The sequence below is a fragment of the Strongylocentrotus purpuratus genome, unplaced genomic scaffold (assembly GCF_000002235.5).
Source record: "Strongylocentrotus purpuratus isolate Spur 01 unplaced genomic scaffold, Spur_5.0 spur5_scaffold_10, whole genome shotgun sequence".
NCBI lineage: Eukaryota > Metazoa > Echinodermata > Echinoidea > Camarodonta > Strongylocentrotidae > Strongylocentrotus > Strongylocentrotus purpuratus.
Genome location: NW_022145595.1, coordinates 4,659,507 through 4,680,314, shown reverse-complemented (window position 1 = coordinate 4,680,314; position 20,808 = coordinate 4,659,507). Strand labels below are relative to the sequence as shown.

At 40.4% G+C, this 20,808-nt stretch overlaps 2 protein-coding genes across 5 annotated transcripts in view; both read left to right on the top strand.

Moving 5' to 3' along the window:
• The first annotated feature begins 1,753 nt into the window (after positions 1–1,753).
• Positions 1,754–20,808, top strand: part of LOC584795 (set1/Ash2 histone methyltransferase complex subunit ASH2) — a 40,251-nt gene continuing 21,196 nt past the window's right edge. For 2 of the 4 annotated variants that reach the window (XM_030979266.1, XM_030979267.1), the window contains exons 1-3: positions 1,757–1,997; positions 10,933–11,383; positions 12,986–13,212. In XM_030979266.1, the coding sequence (XP_030835126.1) occupies positions 1,885–1,997; positions 10,933–11,383; positions 12,986–13,212 (791 nt within the window). In that variant the 5' untranslated portion in view covers positions 1,757–1,884. The other 2 variants (XM_030979268.1, XM_011676371.2) reach the window with 2 other exon arrangements.
• On the top strand, positions 15,274–18,554 carry LOC105443327. Its single transcript, XM_011676370.2, has 2 exons — positions 15,274–15,834; positions 16,319–18,554. Exons 1-2 carry the CDS (start codon positions 15,744–15,746, stop codon positions 18,334–18,336), a joined length of 2,109 nt encoding a protein of 702 aa, XP_011674672.2. The 5' UTR covers positions 15,274–15,743; the 3' UTR covers positions 18,337–18,554.

The window sequence follows — 20,808 nt, the reverse complement described above, 5'->3', positions numbered from 1 at the left end:
TCCCCCTGTTTCCCTCTTTTCTTCTTCTTCCTCTTCTTTCGTTCCTTTTATATTCTCTTTCCCTTTCCCTTCTCTCTCTCACTCTTTCTTATTTATTTTTTGGCGGGGGGGGGGGGGGAGGCAAGAGCCCTTTGCCCCCGTTTCCCTCTTTTATTCGTATTGTTCCTCCTCTTCTTTCTTTCCTTTATCTTCTCTTTCCCTTCTCTCTCTCTCTTATTTATTTTTGGGCGGGGGGGAGGAGGCAAGAGCCCTTCGCCCCCGTTTCCCTTTTTTCTTTTTTTCCTCTTCTTTTTCCTCTTCTTTTTCCTCTTCTTTCTTTATTTCTTTTTATATTCTCTTTCCCTTTCCCTTCTCTCTCTCTCTCTCTCTTATATATTTTTTTAAGCGGGGGGGGGGGGTTGAGGTAAGAGCCCTTCGCCGCCCACCCGTTTCCCTCTTTCCCTCTTTTCTTCTTCTTCCTCTTCTTTCTTTCCTTTTTTATTCTCTTTCCCTTTCCCTTCTCTCTCTCCCACTCTCTCTTATTTATTTTTTGGCGGGGGGAGGCAAGAGCCCTCGGGCCCCACTGTTTCCCTCTTTTCTTCTTCTTCCTCTTCTTTCTTTCCCTTTATATTCTCGTTCCCTTTCCCTTCTCTCTCTCTCACTCTTTTTTACTGATTTTTTGGCGGGGGGGGGGGGAGGCAAGAGCCCTTCGGGTCCCCTTGTTTCCCTCTTTTCTTCTTCTTCCTCTTCTTTCGTTCCTTTTATATTCTCTTTCCCTTTCCCTTCTCTCTCTCACTCTTTCTTATTTATTTTTTGGCGGGGGGGGAGGCAAGAGCCCTTTGCCCCCGTTTCCCTCTTTTATTCGTATTGTTCCTCCTCTTCTTTCTTTCCTTTATCTTCTCTTTACCTTCTCTCTCTCTTATTTTTTTTTGGGCGGGGGGGGGGGGGGGGAGGAGGCAAGAGCCCTTCGCCCCCGTTTCCCTTTTTTCTTCTTTTTCCTCTTCTTTTTCCTCTTCTTTCTTTATTTCTTTTTATATTCTCTTTCCCTTTCCCTTCTCTCTCTCTCTCTCTTATATATTTTTTTAAGCGGGGGGGGGGGGGTTGAGGTAAGCCCTTCGCCGCCCACCCGTTTCCCTCTTTCCCTCTTTTCTTCTTCTTCCTCTTCTTTCTTTCCTTTTATATTCTCTTTCCCTTTCCCTTCTCTCTCTCCCACTCTCTCTTATTTATTTTTTGGCGGGGGGAGGCAAGAGCCCTTCGGGCCCCACTGTTTCCCTCTTTTCTTCTTCTTCCTCTTCTTTCTTTCCCTTTATATTCTCTTTCCCTTCTCTCTCTCTCTCTTATATATTTTTTGGCGGGGGGAGGCAAGAGCCCTTCGGGCACCCCTGTTTCCCTCTTTTCTTCTTCTTCCTCTTCTTTCTTTCCTTTTATATTCTCTTTCCCTTTCCCTTCTCTCTCTCTCACTCTTTCTTATCTATTTTTGGCGGGGGGAGGCAAGAGCCCTTTGCTCCCGTTTCCCTCTTTTATTCTTATTCTTCTTCCTCTTCTTTCTTTCCTTTATCTTCTCTTTCCCTTCTCTCTCTCTCTCTCTTATTCATTTTTGGCGGGGGGGGAGGCAAGAGCCCTTCGGGCCCCCCTGTTTCCCTCTTTTCTTCTTCTTCATCTTCTTTCTTTCCTTTTATATTCTCTTCCCCCTTTTCCTTTTTTCCTTCTCTCTCTCTCTCCCATCAACATAGTAATAACGAATAAGACCACTCTGTAATCAAAACTATTTCATTTTATTTAATACATTTTAGATATACTCAAATTGGCAACTATTATCTGCTGTCCCATATCCTCATTACATAAGGTAGATAACTTCACACAGGAGCGCGCGACCGCGCACGCAATCCACCATACAGTAGGGCTATGCATTTGTATTGTGCTGCGGTTTGGCGTGAAACCTGTGAAAAAGTGCATGCTAAAATCAATGTTTTTCAGAAAAATACTCTCCCAAATACAACAAAATTGACACGAAACAGGTAAGAAACATAACGCCTCTCAAACCATTATCTTCATTGGGACATTTGATTATTTATTTACCGAAATTTGGGGTCTGTTTTAGTAGGCTATATTTTCGATACCTTGCTGAATTAGCGCCGGGTCTAGATCTATTCTTCTACAAAACGAAATTTAAACAACGAAAAACTACCAAAAGAGGCTCGCGATCGCTTGAACCTGTTGAAAGATGTGATGGCGGAAAACAAAGACAGGTTCGTAATTTTATTCTCTTCTTCTAAAACATTGTTTTTGTATTGATGGGTTTCAAGTTATTTGAATATTAATTTGATAATATTCGTAATAGACTCTAGATCTATAAACTTCTCTACAAACTAGTTAGATCTAGACCTATAAGTATAACGGATTTTAAACACATACATGTCTTACTAGACTATACCCAATTAGTATCATCTAAGTTGATATAAGAATGTCATGAATGAGGCTCAGTCCGACTTGTGTAAGTTTGTGTGAGGTTGTGCTGGTGATGAACACATTTTATTTTTAGGGTTGTTCACCTGTATTCACCTGTCCTTTCGGGTTGTTCACCTGTATTCACCTGTCCTTTCGGGCTCCTTAAAGATAAACTTTAGTAGGCCTACTGGTAATGCGATTGCATTGTGAAAGAAAAGGTGTGGAAAGGATCAGAAACAGTTGATCATGTAGCATGTAAGTATTGGTGTGCACTGCAAGGTTCTGGAGTCATCAAAATCATAATAAATTTGACCGAGTCTTGGTAAAGTAACAAGCACTCACATAGAAAGCTATATATGGGACAACACACATGGTGTCGGGGCTAGTACTACCTTGATTTCCTTGTCTTTCTATGGTCATTACTCGGCCAGTATACATTTTCTTCCAAAATTGTTTGGCACATGTCATTTATTTGTAATCTTGAACATTCAGTGTAAGTTTCATTTGATTCTGTGAGAATTTTTTTTTTTTTTTTTACCAGTAGAGTAGAGTCTCCGGTTTGCGGCATCGCCCGGTTTGCGGCCAGGGGTATTTGTTTTAAAAATAAAATGAATATGACTCGATAATAATCATTGAAACCTACCGCGGATTCCACGGTAAGTTCTGCTTTGCCAAAAACGTCCGTAACAGGTGCTCCTGTCGGTACGGAGTATCCGTCAGCGATGTCGGAAATCTACGGCACCAGTCGCCGATGAAAATTCCAGCAGGTGCTAACTTTTAAGTTAAGAGATCGAGGCATGACTAGATCAATATTGTAGCTCTATTTGTCCGATATTTGTCCGATTGGAGGTGAAATTTGATGTTTTTGTGGAAGTATGATGGCTGTGGTCTGTCTCCTATCGCAGATATTTTGATTGTGCCACCGCATGGCCAGTTGCATGGGGTGGCCGCAACCCGGCACGTAATTACGTGTTTTTTCTGGTTTGCGGCGGGGGGTGTTAATACACACATAACATGCGGGATCGTGTATGATGGTATGTGTGCTGATGTGTGTACCCGCTATGACCCAATAGTTTCTAGTAGTACTTACCCCCGGATGGGATGATCCATTCGAGGAAAAGGTGAAATTGTTTAAAACTTGACAAATTTACCGTAGCAACAGATAAACATGAGAATTTGGGTTGCCCGTAGTAATTTGGTACATGCTTTCATCCTGATGTAGCGCATAAAGCTTTGTGACGTATGCGTGCCGCAAACCGGTAATGCGTGCCCGCAAACCGGGGAACTCGAAGCATTTCGAAACGTGGTCAATGCTGACCACGCTGTGGGTCAGTTAGGTTATTTGTGACTTCTATTTAATAAGTAAGTATATGGACTTTTTATTGAGGGTATTGAAGTATTCTGTGAGTATTCCAATAAAAATAGAATCGGCAGTTCCCGCCGATCGGCCGCAGACCGGAGCCACTACTCTAGATCTACTGGAGTTTATCTTTAATAGTAAGACAATGTCTTGTAATGCCCTCCCATAGTTCGACATCTTTAATCGTTATACACCAAAGAAAACACTAAAACTAAATGTAGGTCAGAGGAAAAAACATTGGATGAACAGAGAGACTCTGGAAGTTGTTAGAGAAAAACATAGACATTTCAGAAAGTGGCAAGAGATGAAAAGCGAAAAAAATCGGGAAAAGTTTTCTAATGCAGAAATTGAACAGCAAAGACGTTATAGTAGATCCAGCAATCAAGCAAGGTGGCAGTGTAGGGAGGCGGTGAATTCATATGAGAAATATATAGCCTCAGGAGTTAAGAAGAATGCAAGAGCCTTCTGGTCATATGTAAACTCAAAAATAACAACTTGGGAAATTGTCTGTAATTTAACTAAACCTGATGGGAGTAAAACAGAAACGGATCAGGAAAAGGCAGATGTTTTGCAAGATTTCTTCTCTTCAGTTTTCACGAAGGAAGATTTACAAGATATCCCTCTCCCCTCAGATGTTGAATTTGACACTCCACTAGACGACATACAAATTACGTCAGGAGATGTGTTTGAACTACTGCGTAGACTTAAGCCTAATAAGTCTCCGGGGCCTGACAACATACATCCCCGTCTACTTAAAGAACTAGCAGATGTGTTAGCTCTACCAATTTCTATTCTTTTCCAAAAGAGTCTTGAAAGTAAACAGCTACCCCAGGACTGGAAATCTGCTAATGTTACCCCAATTTTCAAGAAAGGTAACAAAGGTGATAGTAAAAATTATAGGCCAGTTAGTCTAACAAGCATTATTTGTAAAATGATGGAAAATCTTGTGCGTAAGCAATTGCTTGACCATCTTATGACGAATGATTTGATTTCAGTTCACCAGCATGGGTTTGTAGTTGGTCGGTCTTGCATTACCAATCTTTTAGAGGTGTTGGACCAGTGGACACAGATTTTGGATGATGGAGGCACAGTAGATGCGATATATTTAGACTTTATGAAGGCGTTCGATACGGTGCCTCACCACCGGCTGCTTCTCAAATTAGAGTCATATGGAGTCCGTGGGAATGTACTGGCATGGTTAGAGTCTTTTCTGAGTGGACGGCAGCAAAGAGTAGTGGTCAGAGGCAAGCAGTCTAAGTGGGGCAAAGTACTGAGTGGAGTGCCACAGGGCAGTGTGTTGGGTCCGTGTTTATTTTTGCTTTTTGTCAATGACCTTGTGAACTCAAATATTTCAATGTTTGCAGATGATACAAAGTTGTATGTCCGTGCTGATACTGCAAATTTAAGAAAGCAGCTTCAAGAGGATCTGTCACGGATGGAAGAATGGGCTGAGAAATGGCAGCTTCGCTTTCATCCTGATAAGTGTACTGTTTTAAGAGATTCCCTTTAAGTTGAGTACAGAAGATAGAACTCGAGGTCACTCTAGAAAACTAGAAAAGAAATATTCAAGACTAGATATCAGAAAATACTTTTTTAGCAATAGAGTCGTGGAGCTGTGGAACAGTCTCCCAGAAAATGTTGTGGCAGCTGGGTCAGTCAACTCATTAAAGAATAGACTGGATAGTCACTGGTCAAAGAACGCAAGCCTTCTGTATGAGCCGGTCTAGGTGTTGTCTGTTGTTTCATGTTTTACACAACCTCCTCCCTCCACAAATCACAGTTCCCTGGAAGAATCCTGGATCGATGAACAGGCTTAGACCTACAACATCGTGTATTAAAGTAAAGTAAGTAAGTAAAGAGTTTGTTCCTTAATACAATAGGTCCATTGCTGGATCTGTGGGAAGACTCAACAGGATTATCACCTGCTGGGCCTATAACTAAACTTTTCGAGCTGTGTTGAAAGATAGGCATCCACACCAGCAACACGTAGGATGCAGTGTTAAATGCTAATAGGTTTCAATGCGTATTGGGCACGTTAACTTTACTCACTGCTGAGCTGAGAGCTGTACACATAATTAACAGAATTAACACGCTCCTATGGGCATGGCATTGGCTGACTGCTTGAGCAGTTTTGAGTTTGACTTAAGTCACTCCAGCAAAGCATAGAGAGTCATAGACCAAAAGCTTTAGTCTCTCTATATCGTCGGTTGTTCCACTGAGACTACGTCTAGCTCCACTAGACCTCCGATTATAGAGACTGATCGAAGTTCGTCCTATGGGGACTGTACGGAACAAATGGTTCGGTTCGGTCGGACCGCGATGAATGAGATATGCAACAAGATTTTCACTCTTTACAATTTACATCCTCATAAATGCTGCAATATTACAATAATAAGAGTCTAATTAAAAATAACATATATATTGCTTATTTGACTTACGATAGCTTGCTCATTTAGATCCTAAATTAATGATTAATCCGAGAAAGTCTCGTAGTCATTTATTCGTTGCTAGCCATCTTGGTTTTAGTTGATGAATATTCATTCAACGTCCAATAGCTACCGTAGCTACGTATGAGTCAGCCCTGCTTGACCCATGAAACGAGTGCTCTGATTGGCCATTGGCTATGTTTTGGTAGGTTCACCTGGAAATATATCGGCCGCGGGTCATTTTTCGAATGCATGAACGTACTGTACGAGATCTCTGGCGTACTGTCTGTATATGGGGAATGTCAACAAATGTCAGTTTTATTAAAGAAATGACCCATATCAGACGGTTATTTCTGTCTAAGAGAGTCAATGCTAATGCGTATTGACCTCTAGCACTACATACTTGCTGTGAGGCAGGTATTATACACAGATATACACACCACACAATATTGCATAGACTGCATACAATAGGACCGATTGGGCTGATCAGCAAATTTGACACTAGACTTACAATTTGAATTTTTAAATATTTCTTTTTAACTTACCGGTATTAAAAGTAAGGTGAAAAATGTATTTTACTGCTATTTACATGTAGGTGTCATCAATTGTCACTAAAGTACCAATTTTTATTGAAATCAGTTGAGTTTTGTACAGTGGTGTTTGAAATGTTGAGAATCAACAGCACAGCTTTTACTACACAGCCAGGATAGTAATGCACCTACACATGTATGTGTGGACTTAGTTTAGTAGGGAGGCCAATACCAAAATCTAACTTTTTAATTACTATTTATTTATAATAAAACAAAGTTTAAAAGAAAGTACCGCAAATCTCTGTGTATAAGGCGCACCTGTTTTTTTTTTTTTTTTTTTTTTTTTACGAAAACCCACGCAGGGAAGGACCTTCATTTAACATCGAGGTGCAGTTGAACGCGCTGATTTGTGCTTGTGACTTGTCACAAATAATAGTAACAATGTCGTTTTTAGAAGAATGTATAAGATCATTAATGTAAATTAAAAACAAAAGAGTACCTAGGATAGAACCTTGTGGTACACCATTTGTTATAGAAAAAAAATTTGAGGAATTATTATTATAAACTACATATTGAGATCTATTAGAAAGATTACTTTCAAACCAAGATGACAGACAAATTTGAGTGTTGTTGTAGTTTCCGCGTGGTGAGTCAACACACTGGTTACTGAGCTGGGAGACACAATACGGAATCAACAATAGGACTGCATGCAACGTACGTACGCAGACGTGTACTGTATTATTTCTCCCTCTCTCTCTCTCTCGCTATACGTAACACATTCACTAACCATGTATCATATAAACACACACCTTCAAGTCATGGCTTTCATTCCACTTCTCAATTGGAGTATAGACTGCTCACGTAGACTTTTTTTTTTACTGAAATATCTTTTTTAACACTTCTCATACATTACTGCACGACACTCGTGTCTAGTGCTGTGAGAATAAGGTACTATGTGTGAGACCACACCAAATTTGTTTTGCGCTCGATCTGACCGGAGCTCATACATATTCATATAATATGTCGCAATAACCTCTAAATTTGACTCGAACAATGACATCACTGTTCACAATTTTCCTTCTCATTTTGAGATGGCTGTAGCTATCGGCCTCAAACCAACGCAAGATTGACATAAACATTGTACTCTATCTACCTTCGAATGTGCAGTTTTTAAAAAATCTGTATTTAAAAAGATATAATCTTTTTTGTTTATATTTTCTAGTTGTTAGAAGTGGCATTTGTGCACATCTGATATGTTAATCTCTATCAAAAGTTCCTTGACTTAAAGCGGATTCCATATTTTTAGGGTCTACCTTCTGTCGATGAGAAGGATTTTAGTGAGCAAACCTCTGCGCCGTCTAGTTTCTCTTGTGTGTGCGTCATGTTCGTCTGCTACCACAATTATTGGATTCAAATACGTCAAAATCTGCAAGATGGTCAACAAATGGTGAAAGACCGTTACAGATCCGTGTTTATAGGTATGTTGTGGAGTGAACAATTGTATGTTTGGTATATATGTTATAATTCAATAGATACTTTTATCTTGTTTTTTTTCTTTCTGGTAATTTTCTGACTTGGATGACGAGTGCACAAATCGTAGACGTAGAAGCCTTATGCCCGGGCATTGACCTCCCTAACTTTAGTTTTCATTAAAGCGAGAGAGTTGAATAGTGTTGATTGACCATACAAAAATATACCAAACACACTGATATGTCATGCTTTACATACAGGTGACGCACTTCACACATAACTGACATACACTAAACATACATACACATATACATATACTAGGGTGTCTGATCGCTAGATAGAAATAACCGACTGATAATGATATGGGTCATTTCTTTAATAAAACTGACATTTGTTGACATACCCCATACATTTTGGATACAGACGGTAATCTAGACGACTCGCACCGGGGGAAAGATTGCCCAACTTCTGTACCTTTTTTTACTCGGACACTTTCTCCCCCGATTTTCAATATTTAGATCTAAATTTCTGATTTATAAATTAGATAGAAAAAAACTGAATATTTCTATCCTATTTACATTTGTGCATCTTTTTATTTCTTATTTCAAAATGCGAAATTTCCGGACTTACTTACATATATGCAGGGCTGTCAACCCTCCCGCATTTGGAGGGAGTCTCACCCCACCACGCTCATTCTCCTGCCGTCCCAATAGCTCGTAGTGGGAGAGTCCTGCCAGCACGCCCCCCCCCCCTGCTTATTCTGCGGCTGGCTGAGACGTTGCGAAATTTTTGGCGCGATTTTTCAAATTTTAAAACACCCCCCTTGAAAAAATCTTGCGTAGGCTACGCCACTACCATTTAGCAAAACAAAATTTTGCATATGACTTCCCTCGAAGCAGTTCCCCAAAGTTGACAGCCCTGTATATGAGTTATCCAATTTTTATCTCAGAACCATGAAACGTACCGTTCATCCATTCAAACTAGTAATCTATGACATGACCCGGCCGATATATTTCCGGGTCAACCTACCAAAACATAGCGAATGGCCAAAGAGCACTCGTTTAATATTGGGTTTATGAATCAACCGTCGATATCAGAGACTGAAGCTTTCGGTCTATTGATCGCGCACCCGATGTTGTGTGCTAAAATCCTTCCCATAGAGATTGCACGCATCCCTATGCAGTCTACGTACATTGCGCAATCATGTGAAATTGGTCAATGTTTTTATGAAAAAATTGAAATTCAAACCTTTATCGCTCGTGAACTTGAAGATGAAACTTAATATATGAGGTGTTATAAGAAAGAACAGATTTTTCTCCATATTCCCCAAAGGGGGCTCACCCTCTGAATTGCAAAAATATCTTGGTCAAAACAGCGATTGAAATGTTGTTTGCATCCTAGCTCCAAAATTTGCCACAATCCTGAAGTGAGCCCCCCAAGCTTATGCAGGGCTACATGTAGACATTAGGAAAATATCTATGCGCCTATTTTTTTTTGCTAGCCCCAAGGGATCACAAGCGATAACAGTTAGAAGATACTCTTCCCCCCCCCCCCATTTTTTGGATCAGCTAAATAGGGAGGCGTGAGCTCCGCTCAGTCACAACCATGGTGACAACGCGTAAAGCTTGCCGATTGCGCTCAAGTTGCGCATTCAGCTTAGCAACATGCATACGCTTGCATATTGCGCAATGCAGCTGTTTCGCTAAATTTAGCAAAACAATATAACTCTGCATGTACGTCTTTTTCGTCGATTCTGACAAAAATTGGATGAATATTGCAGAGTTTTTGAAGGGCTGTATCTTTTGATAGAAACAATTGTGAGTCTTGAAATTTGAAATGTATCATTCTTATTACATTTGTTTTTTAACCATTTAACCATAATGGTGAAAAACGGTCCCAAATTGAAAATTGAAAAAATCGTTCAGACACCCTACACATACAATAGAAAAATCAACAAACATTTCAGTGCAATGATTTAACAAGTTTGTACCTTAAATAGGTCTATGACGAAAACGAGAATTTAATATCAAACTAATGTGGTCACAAAGGTTCGTACGAATCTCCCTGTTTTTCCATTGTCTTCTCAAATTTCCATTGTCTGAAACTCATTCGTACGGCGTTCGTAGCAGTTTGTAATGGCATTTGTGACCGAGGCTTTAAGTAAGGCTTCAACTTTGGTAAAATAACTTAATTTTCTAAGGATGCTTACAAAATCAAGGTTTGATTGGAGTATTATGATTTTGAAATCAGATCAAACAGAAAATTGCAAGCTTTCTCCTCGCATTAATATGTAATATTTAATGACGTTGAGCAAATGGCAGCCAGCGATAGCCAATCAGAAGGGCCCTTCTTGTTGCAGCGTTTTCCCAAATATGGCTGAGACCGGCCGAACGTAAAGCGCATGCACGTAAATGTAAGCTACTTTTCTATGTGTTGGGTTGATGACTAAGAATGTATTGTTAGCGAGATCAAAAATATTCCCCTGTACATACATGGCCATAGGCATTAAATGCAAGCAGAACAACATTTAAGTAAAAATATTTAAAAAATACAGTTAAGTTTGTTTTAGACGGAAATACTCCAAGTCTAACCATCTGCTATAAGGAATTCTTTAACGAAAAAAATATGTCATAATGTCATTCAACCTACCTGATACAGAGACAGAGCCCCTTGCTGCACAAAAAATCAAATCAATCTTTCTCTTTTCTTTGCTTGTTAGTGACCTGGTGCTTGTTAGTGACCCGGTGCTGGAAGCACCAAGTGCACCACCAGAACAACCAATTCTGATGGAGGACAAAAAAGAGGAGCCAGATGGTGATAAAGAGCCAGCAGCAGCCCTAGCCGAGAGTGAAGCGATGGAGATGGAGACTGAGGTGAAGCCAGAGGGTGAGGTGAAGGTAGAGGCTGAGAAGAAACCTGAGGAAGTAGCTCCTAAGGAAGATGAGAACGAAGACAAGGGGATTGTACCATCTGACCAACCAAAGGAACCAAGTGAAGAAGCAGTACCAGCAGTAGCAGCGCCGCCAGCACCACCAGTAGCACCACCGGCATTGACAGTACCACCAGCACCGCCAGTACCACCGCCAGTAGCTGAAGAAGATGCAAGTGATAAGGATGAAGCCCCAGAAGAACCGATGGAGGTGACAGAGAGCGAGGCTATTCCGGTTCAGGTTGGTTGTTATTACCGATATCAATCATAGAATCATAGATCATCCTTTTTGTAATGGTATATTTATATTTTTTAACACAGCAAGTTTTAAATGGGGGAGACGATGAGACAAGGTTTACTCTGGCTTCCACTGAGAGTTTACAGCAGTGTCAACAAATCCCTGATCTTCCGAAAATGTTCAGGTTTCATGAACTCCAATGATAATTTCTTAGATTTGCATTTAGGCACCATCATAACTGTTGTTTACTTGCTTATATTTGATTGGCTCTAAAACTATTATTTCTTGGCACATTGTATTTGTATGGGACCCGGAAGTGCCTTTGCAATATATACCCATGGCCAGTGCTGCCCTCTACGGCCAAAGTGCAGCCAAATAACGTAGTGGTGATAGCAAGAATTGTAACTGGGAATTTTAGAGAAACCCTGAATGACTATGATGCATAGTTGCACCTATTTATCAACAAATTATTTGACAATTCAATACAACTCTTTGAAAAATTGTGCACTTTGGAGTCAGTTAATATATAAATATTGACTGCCTGGACGGGCATGGTGAAAAATATTGTCAAGGTAATCTTGAAACTGTAATTGCACCCCAAGACGAAGTGAAGGGGCATAGATAGTGCAGTCTCTCGAGATCACAGAGGAGCTATAGTTTTAGCTGTATCCCCATACAAGCAGTCAATGTTTGTTTTATATACCACATCCTTCCTTGTCAATTCTCAAAAAGAAATATTTAAACAAAACATATCTGTCAAAATGTATTTACTTTTAAGGAATTTACCCGTCTAAGAGTAATGTGCATGTCTCACTGCATGTATTCATCATTACTTCATGCACAACCATTGCGTTCTTGCATTGTACGTTCAGGTAGAACTATGCCTAGTCAATATTTTCACTATTCTTCCTGACAGTCAATAGTAGCAAATTTCATGCCTACAGTTTTGACCAGTCAAATGCTGAGAATCTTCATATATATGCGGTATATAATTGTCTCTATGCCTTGCTCAATTCAGTAACAAAGACTCTTAAAGTGACTCGGTAACATTGTTAAAGGCTGATGAAAATTTTGTAATTTTTGTATGAAATGTTATTTATTATATTCCTTCTACCGTACTAACCCTCTAACATGCACAAAATCCTGAAAAAATTCTCAAACCACAAAGATATTTATTGCTTTCTTTGAAGGCGTCACTGTGCGACACCCTCTAATAGTTAATTCTCCCAACCAATTTTTGAATTTTTCCAACCGTTTTTCCAAGAAAAATAAGACATAAAACAGGCTTTTAAAAATCTTTCAACACTGATATGTCTGGAATGGTATATAGTACCAATTCATTGCTTTGTGACGATTTACATTCACCCTCAAATTTAACTAAATTATATTAAAATAGTTGGGAGAATTCAAGAATCGATCATATCAGTTTTTCCCAATTTGTATCATTAATAATGGTCTGTTTCCACTCAAACTTTCAGATTATCTCCAATTGTACATCTAGCATTCATTGAATTCACTACCTTAACACCATTTTCTCTCATCTTAACAATGTTACCAAGTCCCTTTAAAATTGCACATCTCTTCTTTGCTCTCGTCCATGTGCAGGAGACGGTGGAAACAAGCATCCTGGAAACCATGACGACGACCACCGAGGAGGAGGAGCGAACACTGGAGCAGGAGTCTATGCAGGAGGAGGCAGCATCCATGGTGGAAGATGTGATGATGGAGGTGGAGAGCAAGGAGAACATCTCGGATGATGTGACGGTCTCATCCCAAGATAGCGGGGATAAGACAGACACTGAAAAGCTGGAGCCCTCTGGAGATTGCTATTGGTAAGTTAGACCCCCTTAACAGTGAGAAAAGGGCCAGGCCGGGCCGTAGCCGAGCCAGGCCTACTCGGCCCCGCAATTTTGTGCGTTTACAGTGGCAGGCTCGGCCACGGCCTAAATTGTAACCTTTCAATATTTTGTCGTAGTGGCGCTCTGCATGTAAACAAACGATTATTTGGGGGGCGCGCCGGGGGTCACAGTGCAGATCTGGTCGCGAGCGCAGGATATTTGCAGTGAATCTTTTCCCCAATTTCCTATACAAGGCGAACTTTCACTTTCGGGGTAACAGTTGGCCGCGCATTTCGCCCTGCGTGCGTTGACCAGAGCTGCCAAGTAGTACGTTTTTAATGTATTAATAGGTTTTTGGGGGGTAAAATACGTTTTTTTAAAGTTTTGAGTATGGCTGTGCGAACGTGGTTGGCTGTGAGAACGAGCGTATGCATTGTTGTGCTATTGCGTTGTGTGAGCAATTCGTACAGCTTGCGCGGGCGCACGCACATACAAATGCAGGCGATTGCAAGGGATGCCCATCACCGTACAGTACATGCATGAATGTATTCGCGCACTCGCACGTGTCAATAGACGCTGTGTATAGTGTGCGCTGCATGCACATGTTAATAGATGTTGCTGTGTGTGTGTGTACGTACATGCGATGTTCGAAGTTGTTGATGTACGGAAATCAGCGTGTGTATTGTGCATGTGCGATTTTTGTTCGATCTTGCCGCTGTTTTATACCTTCGATGTCTTCGTGCTTCGTGCAGCTTTTCTTGGACTATAATATATCGTGGATTATTATTGAAGAATAATGGCATCATCTTCGAAAATTACAGGGAAAGTACGGAAGCAGAGGTTTAAACCAGAGTACGCAGCCAAATGGAGTAGTATTATTGCTTCGAAGCGAGACAAGTTTAGTGCATGTTGCAAACTCTGTGGAGGAGCTGACTTCACCATCGCTCAGGGAGGCAGTAATCAGATCGTAGCCCACCTCAAGACAAAAAAACATCTAAATGCAATGAGTGCCTCTGAGAAATCGCCAAACATCGCATCTTCCATGAAAACCAAAACGGATGTATCAGTGATCAGATCCGAAACGCTAATGACCAACTATTTTATCGATCACAATTAGGCCTGAGTCAAACCGTTTAACCGACGGTTATCTGACCGCATTCATCAAAACCGTTTAGCATTTCTCGCTCCGTTTAACCGTTATTTGCATACATTTTGGAATGTGCTAAATAAACCGCAATGTAATGTTACACCCTGGCCGCTGCGCGCCAGCTTTCTGGCAGCAGTAATCTCCATGAATGAATTTGTAAACAATAAAACAACCAGCCCCCTTCTCTCTTTTCTCACCCTCTTTATTCCCTTCTCTCTGCAATGTGTTCATCGCTCATGTACCTTTTCTTATTACTGCACTCTCACAAGCAAAGTTCTAAATGTTTACACATTCGATGGTCAGTTCCTCTCACATCCCTTCTCCCCCGAGTCTCTCTCTCTCTCTCTCTCTCTCTCAATATTAATATCCATCCCTTGCCGACTCACCCCCTAAAATAATGTTCATATATATAAATAAAATACAAAAATAAGGATAACAATAATAATTGAAGTTTTAGAAATATCAATGTGATACGGAGTTGATATGTATTATAATAACAAAGTCTTGGATATTGTGAGTAATTTAAGTTTTTGATCATTCTTCAATTCAGCCGATTAACACAGCCACTCTTTCTATCTAGTCTCACTTGTCTTACTTCTTCACTCTCTCATGTCCATGCAGGGACATGCTAGCCCATGCATGCTCGCTCAGTCACACACACATGTACACACAAACCTCCGGCGCCCAAATACACTGTACATACACACAGATGGAGAGCTCATGCTTGTCACATGCACACATGTGGGCGTGGCTTCTTGACCTCCCACTGAACTGGGTAAGGTGAAAGCACGCGCGGTCACCAACCTGTAATTTATGCTGGTATCAAACTCCACCCACATAGCTAGAGAACCTTCCTGATTGGTCACTAACTTGGATCAGCTCATTGCAGGGTGTGTCTTGGGTGTGTGTGATACACACTTCCACATAATTTCATATGGCAATGATACATGCAGGGAGCTCTCTCCCTGACCACGTGCAAACATTGCATTGCAAAGGCATATATAAACACGTCACAGATCAAGCTATCTTCACAGCGTAACTTTGCAAGGTCAATCATGATATCAGATTCAGATGAGGAATAATAAGACATGTTTTATGTTGTTTATTACTGGTCTCTGTTTATCAGGATGACCCAAAATGTGCCATAATCCGGCTTGGAATGCTCAGCCCGACAGTATGAAGACCATCAGGCGTTCCGAGCTACATCGCTATTACAAATACTGTATTTTCACTTTTTCAGATTATTATCAAACGGTTAAACGAAACCGCCCGTATACTTTTAACGGTTAAACGTTTAGCACAAAAACCGTAATGACTCAGGCTTAATCACAATATTGCACTTGCTGCAGCCGATCATTTCACCAATCTTGTGAAAGCGATGTTCCCTGATAGCAATATTGCTGCACGTTTTAGTTGTAGACGTACGAAGACGACGGCTATTGCAAGAACCCTGGGTCAAGAAGCTAAAGGTAGGCAAAGTTTATTTAAGTTCCGCAAATCACATCAATGACTTAATAAAACTGTAAAAATTTTGAAGTTTGGGCTTAGACTCTAGATTCTAGACCACACATGACACATGTAACCATGGTAACTGCAAAATACCTTACTGTTTATAAAAGTTATATATTTATTTTTTGATGGTCTTTGGCCTCTTTTATTTAATGTTTGGTTGACCGTCGTTGGTTTTTGGTTTCTATGCCTTAATATTTGATAGATGGTTGGTCGATGGTCATTCACATTGGCTTCTTTATTTCAATTATTGGTGTGGGTTAACGTAGAAAAATATAAAATTATCCAATGTACTATCTCAGTATCTGTTGAGTGTTGCTAGCATGCCGTTGATACCAAGGCAAGAGAATAAGTTTACAAATCGAAATTAATGATTTAGACTCTATTCCATTGGGCAATTATTCACAAGTATTAATGTTACATTATGTTTCATTTTTATTACAGCTGACCTGGTTGACAAGTTAAGAACAGAGCCATTTTCAATCTCAACGGATGGCAGTAGTGACAGGGGTTGTGAGGAGCAACTTTATCCCATTATCGTCAGATACTATGATGCTGATATTGGTAGAGTTGTAAGCTGTCTCCTAGAAATTGCAACAACCAAGGAGCGGTCAACAGGCAAAAACATTTTTCTTCTCATGGACGGTGTTTTAAAGGAGAACAATATCCCATGGAAGAATGTAATTGCATATTCTGCTGACAACGCAGCTGTAATGATGGGAAGGCTAAGTGGTGTTGCATTGTTTGTGAAAAAGGAAAATGAAGACATCTTCATCTTGGGGTGCCCATGTCACCTGTTGCACCTCTCTGCTGAAAAGGGAGTGAATGTGCTACCATTCTCGCCTGTTGATATCCTTACTCCAATCTTCTACTACCTAGAAAAGTCGAGCAAGAGACATAAAGCCTTCAAGGAAGTACAACAGATGTGTGGAGCAGAAAACCATGCAATTCTGAAGCATGTATGTACCCGCTGGTTGTCCATGGAAAGAGCTCTAGGAAGGCTTATTGAGCAGTGGGTGCCTATCAAAGAATACTTCAGATTGGAGGCAGAGTCTGAAGGAGCTAGTCCACCAAGAAAACAGAAGGCTAAGGTTACTACACATGATTCTGCAGACAGAGCAGGTCAAAGCTCACAGGAACAGGAGCTTCTTGGAGGTAAACGGAAGAAAGACAATGAGGATAGGAACCCAAAGAAGCAAAAGGTATCACAAGAGAAGGCAGATGGGCAGTCAAAAAGTGCTCCAAGTGCTGGACAGAGCTCCATAAAGAAAAGGCCCAGTTCAGTTCTGCAAAGCAAGTGCAAAGTTGTTCACAAACAGAGTCAGATATTTTCTGGGTCCAAGAAGAGTCCTGCAGTTGCACCTGGAATCCAGAAAGTTCCATCAAGAGGAGAGAGTGCATTTGCAAGTTCAGTTTGGAAAGAAAAATCCAAGGTCTCTAAACTTACTCCAACTAGGAAGACTACACAAGGTCCTTTGAATGCAAGCAGTGGAGGGAATACTTCAAAGTCTGAGACCAAAAAGAGCAATGCTTCCACATCAGTAAGTGTACCACCAGCGGGGAAAGCAGCAGCAATTCATGCTCAGCTAACTGATTGCAACAAACTATACTGCATGTTTTTGCTCTACTCAACACCTCTTTTTAACAAACTTAACCTCGAGTTGCAAGAAGAGGCCCCCCAAATCAACCTCCTTCGCCAGAAATTCCAGGATTTTCTACGGGATGTATTGATTAGGTTTGTCAAACCTGCAGCAGTTGTTGGTGCGTCTTCCCTACAGGAGTGTGCTTATAAGGACAAATCGAACCAGAAAGATGACAAGGACCTTGTTGTGGGACAGAATGTAAAAGAGCTTCTTGCAAACTCAAAGTTCTCTGACAACCAAAGGAAGGAATTCTACGAATCAGTCAGAAAGTACTTCGTTGCTGTAACAGACTATGTGATTGCAAAATTCCCATTAGAGGATGAGGTGATTTGCCATGCACAAGTTACTAACCCAGGAAAAAGGTTAGATGTCTCATTCTCATCTCTATCTTTCTTCTGTCATAAATTCCATATGGAGGACAAACTGGACATTGTTGAACTGGAGTTCCTGCCGTATCAGGTTGATCCACTCTTGAATGTCTCCCTAGACAAGAGAGCAGATGAAGTGTGGACAGAGATCAGAACCTTGAAAGACCATGTGACTGATAAGTTGAAATATGACAACTTGGGAAAACTCATGCATGCAATTCTAGCATTACCGCACAGCAATGCTGATGATGAGCGACTCTTCAGCATTGTAAGAAAGAATTCAACAGAGTTCAGGCCCAGTCTCAAGACAACAACATTGTCAGATATTCTGACAAAAAAACTAAGAAATCAAGCAATGAAGGTCCCTAGCTATGACATGAAGTTTCCAGACAAACTATTGGAAAAGTGTAAAAAAGCTGCCACCAGTTTTGTCTCTGGCTCTAGTGCATGAACGAACAGATTTGATTTGACTGTATATTGGTATCATGGATTATATTGATGGCTGAAAGGACCTTTTCTTTGCATCATTAACACAAGAAACTTTTAATTTATCCAGCTTCCTTCCACATGACAGAAGCTGGCAAGTTTTGATTTTCCATGTCATATGATGAATGTGTCTCTGCACTACACTGTACATGTACATGTAATAAATTCATTCACACGAAACAACTTTCTGGCATTGAACGCATTTTTTTATTCAAAGAAACATACATGTAGTTGCAATAGCATTTTATAGGGAAAATAATGAAAAACGTATAAAATAGGCAAAATATGGTTTTTCAAGCTGAATAATATGATTTTTAAAAGTTACAGGTTGGCAGCTCTGGTTTACAGTGAGAAAAGCCCGGGCCTGGCCGCGGCCGAGACTACCTCCAGAGCAGGGCCAAATGCGCAGCCACTTTTGACCCCGCATTTGGCCTTTTGAGCGTTTACAGTGCTAGGCGGCCGCGGCTCTGCCCGGCCTTTTTATGCCTCCGCTACAAAGTAGCCGGAGGCATTATGTTTTCGGGTTGTCTGTCCGTACGTACGTCCCGTTCTCGTGAACGCGTTATCTCAAGAACCCATTGATGGATTCCCGCCAAACTTGGGTCATGTATGTATCTTGCAGAGCCAATGAACTGAATAGATTTTGGGGTCGCGAAATCCAAGGTCAAAGGTCACAGGGCTCATTATGTATGCATAAATAGCTCGTGATAGCCTTATCTCAAGAACCCATTGATGGATTCCCGCCAAACTTGGGTCATGTATGTATCTTTCAGAGTCAATGAACTGATTAGATTTTGGGGTCACAAGATCCGAGGTCAAAGGTCCAGGCCTGATAAAAACCCGATTTAAATCGGTTTCCCGATTTTATTTTATTTCCCCGATTTTTTCCCGATTTTTTTTTTTTCTTCCCGATTTAAAAAAAAAAAAAAAAAATCCAGATTTTTTTTTTTTTTTTTTTTTTTACCAGATTTTTTTTTTCTTCCCGATTTTATCCTGGTTTTCCGATTTCCCCCTTATTTTCTCTATTCTGCCCTATTTTTTCCCAATTTTCCCAATTTTCTTACTCGAAAGAGGGGAATGTTGTAAGATGCCGTTTTTTCCCTGCGAATCCTCTTCTTTTTTTTTTTTACTCAGGGGGGCAAAACAAAAAACCTATTTTTTTTTTAGTGCTCACTATCACCCCTGAAGGTCACAGGACTCATTATGTATGCAAAAATAGCTTGTGATCGCGTTATCTCAAGAACCCATTGATGGATTCCCGCCAAACTTTAGTCATGTATATAACTTGCAGAGCCACTGAACTGATTAAATTTTTGGGTCATGAGATTCAAGGTCAAAGGTCACAGGGGTCATTATGTATGCAAAATAGCTCGTGATTGCGTTATCTCAAGAACTAATTGATGGATTCCTGCCCTACTTAGGTCATGTATTTATCTTGCAGAGCTAATGAACTGATTAAATTTGGGGTGAACGAGGTCAAAGGTCACAGGGCTCATTATGTATGCAAAAAAAACTCGCTTCTGTTTTGGTTTGCAAAATTGGTCCATGGCGGAGGCATCATTTTTGACTGCGCACGGTCGAAGGTCCATCTAGTTGCTCACTGTAAAGGGGGTCTTAGAGTATGAGTATGAACATCAACCCTCAAGATGCGATACCCTTTTCCACTCGTCTGTGTAGAAATAAATAGATATTGAGTGTTTGTAAAGCCCCATTTCCATTATGCGAAATGCCACAGATGCTGGTCCTGTTGGAAAAGTACATGAAAGATATATTTAATGTAAATTGTAATACAGCGTACATTAACAATATAATAGATACCACAAACATATGAGCTATTCCACTGTAGCATTGCCAAAATCTTGTTAACAATTTAACATGTATAATTAAGAAAAGAAAAGTTGTGTGTTCAGGTTTCTTGTTTAAGTGTGTTTGCTCTATCAAGTGAAGTAAAGAAAAAAGAAATCTCTATTTTCTAGCTTTATAACCAGTCTGTTGTAACATGTTTGTTATATAATTTGTTTTGTTAACTCATTATCTTAAGTTTGTTTGTAAGTTCCCTAAGGTTGTTCGTTTGTTTTACCTTACTGCTAAGAAAGCATGTGTATGTTTGTTAGTAAGCAACTTGGGGACGGACAGCTTTTAGTAATCTCTTAGGGACTTGGTAGTGAGGATCAATGCCTTACCAAATGGCACTAGCACTAGCGCATCGACTTAGTTTAAAACCTAGACCACCCGGTTACGAGATTACTGCTCTACCACTGAACCAGCATGCCTCCTAAGTTTGAGAACAGTTCCCAACTATCTTAGAATTCAGGGAAAGCAGAGAAAATTAGTTCCCTTTTTTTTTTTCAATGTCAGGGAATTTAAGAAACAAAAAAAAAATCACTCAAATAATGGAAAAACATGAGGGGATTTTATTGGCCCAAATTAAAGAAAT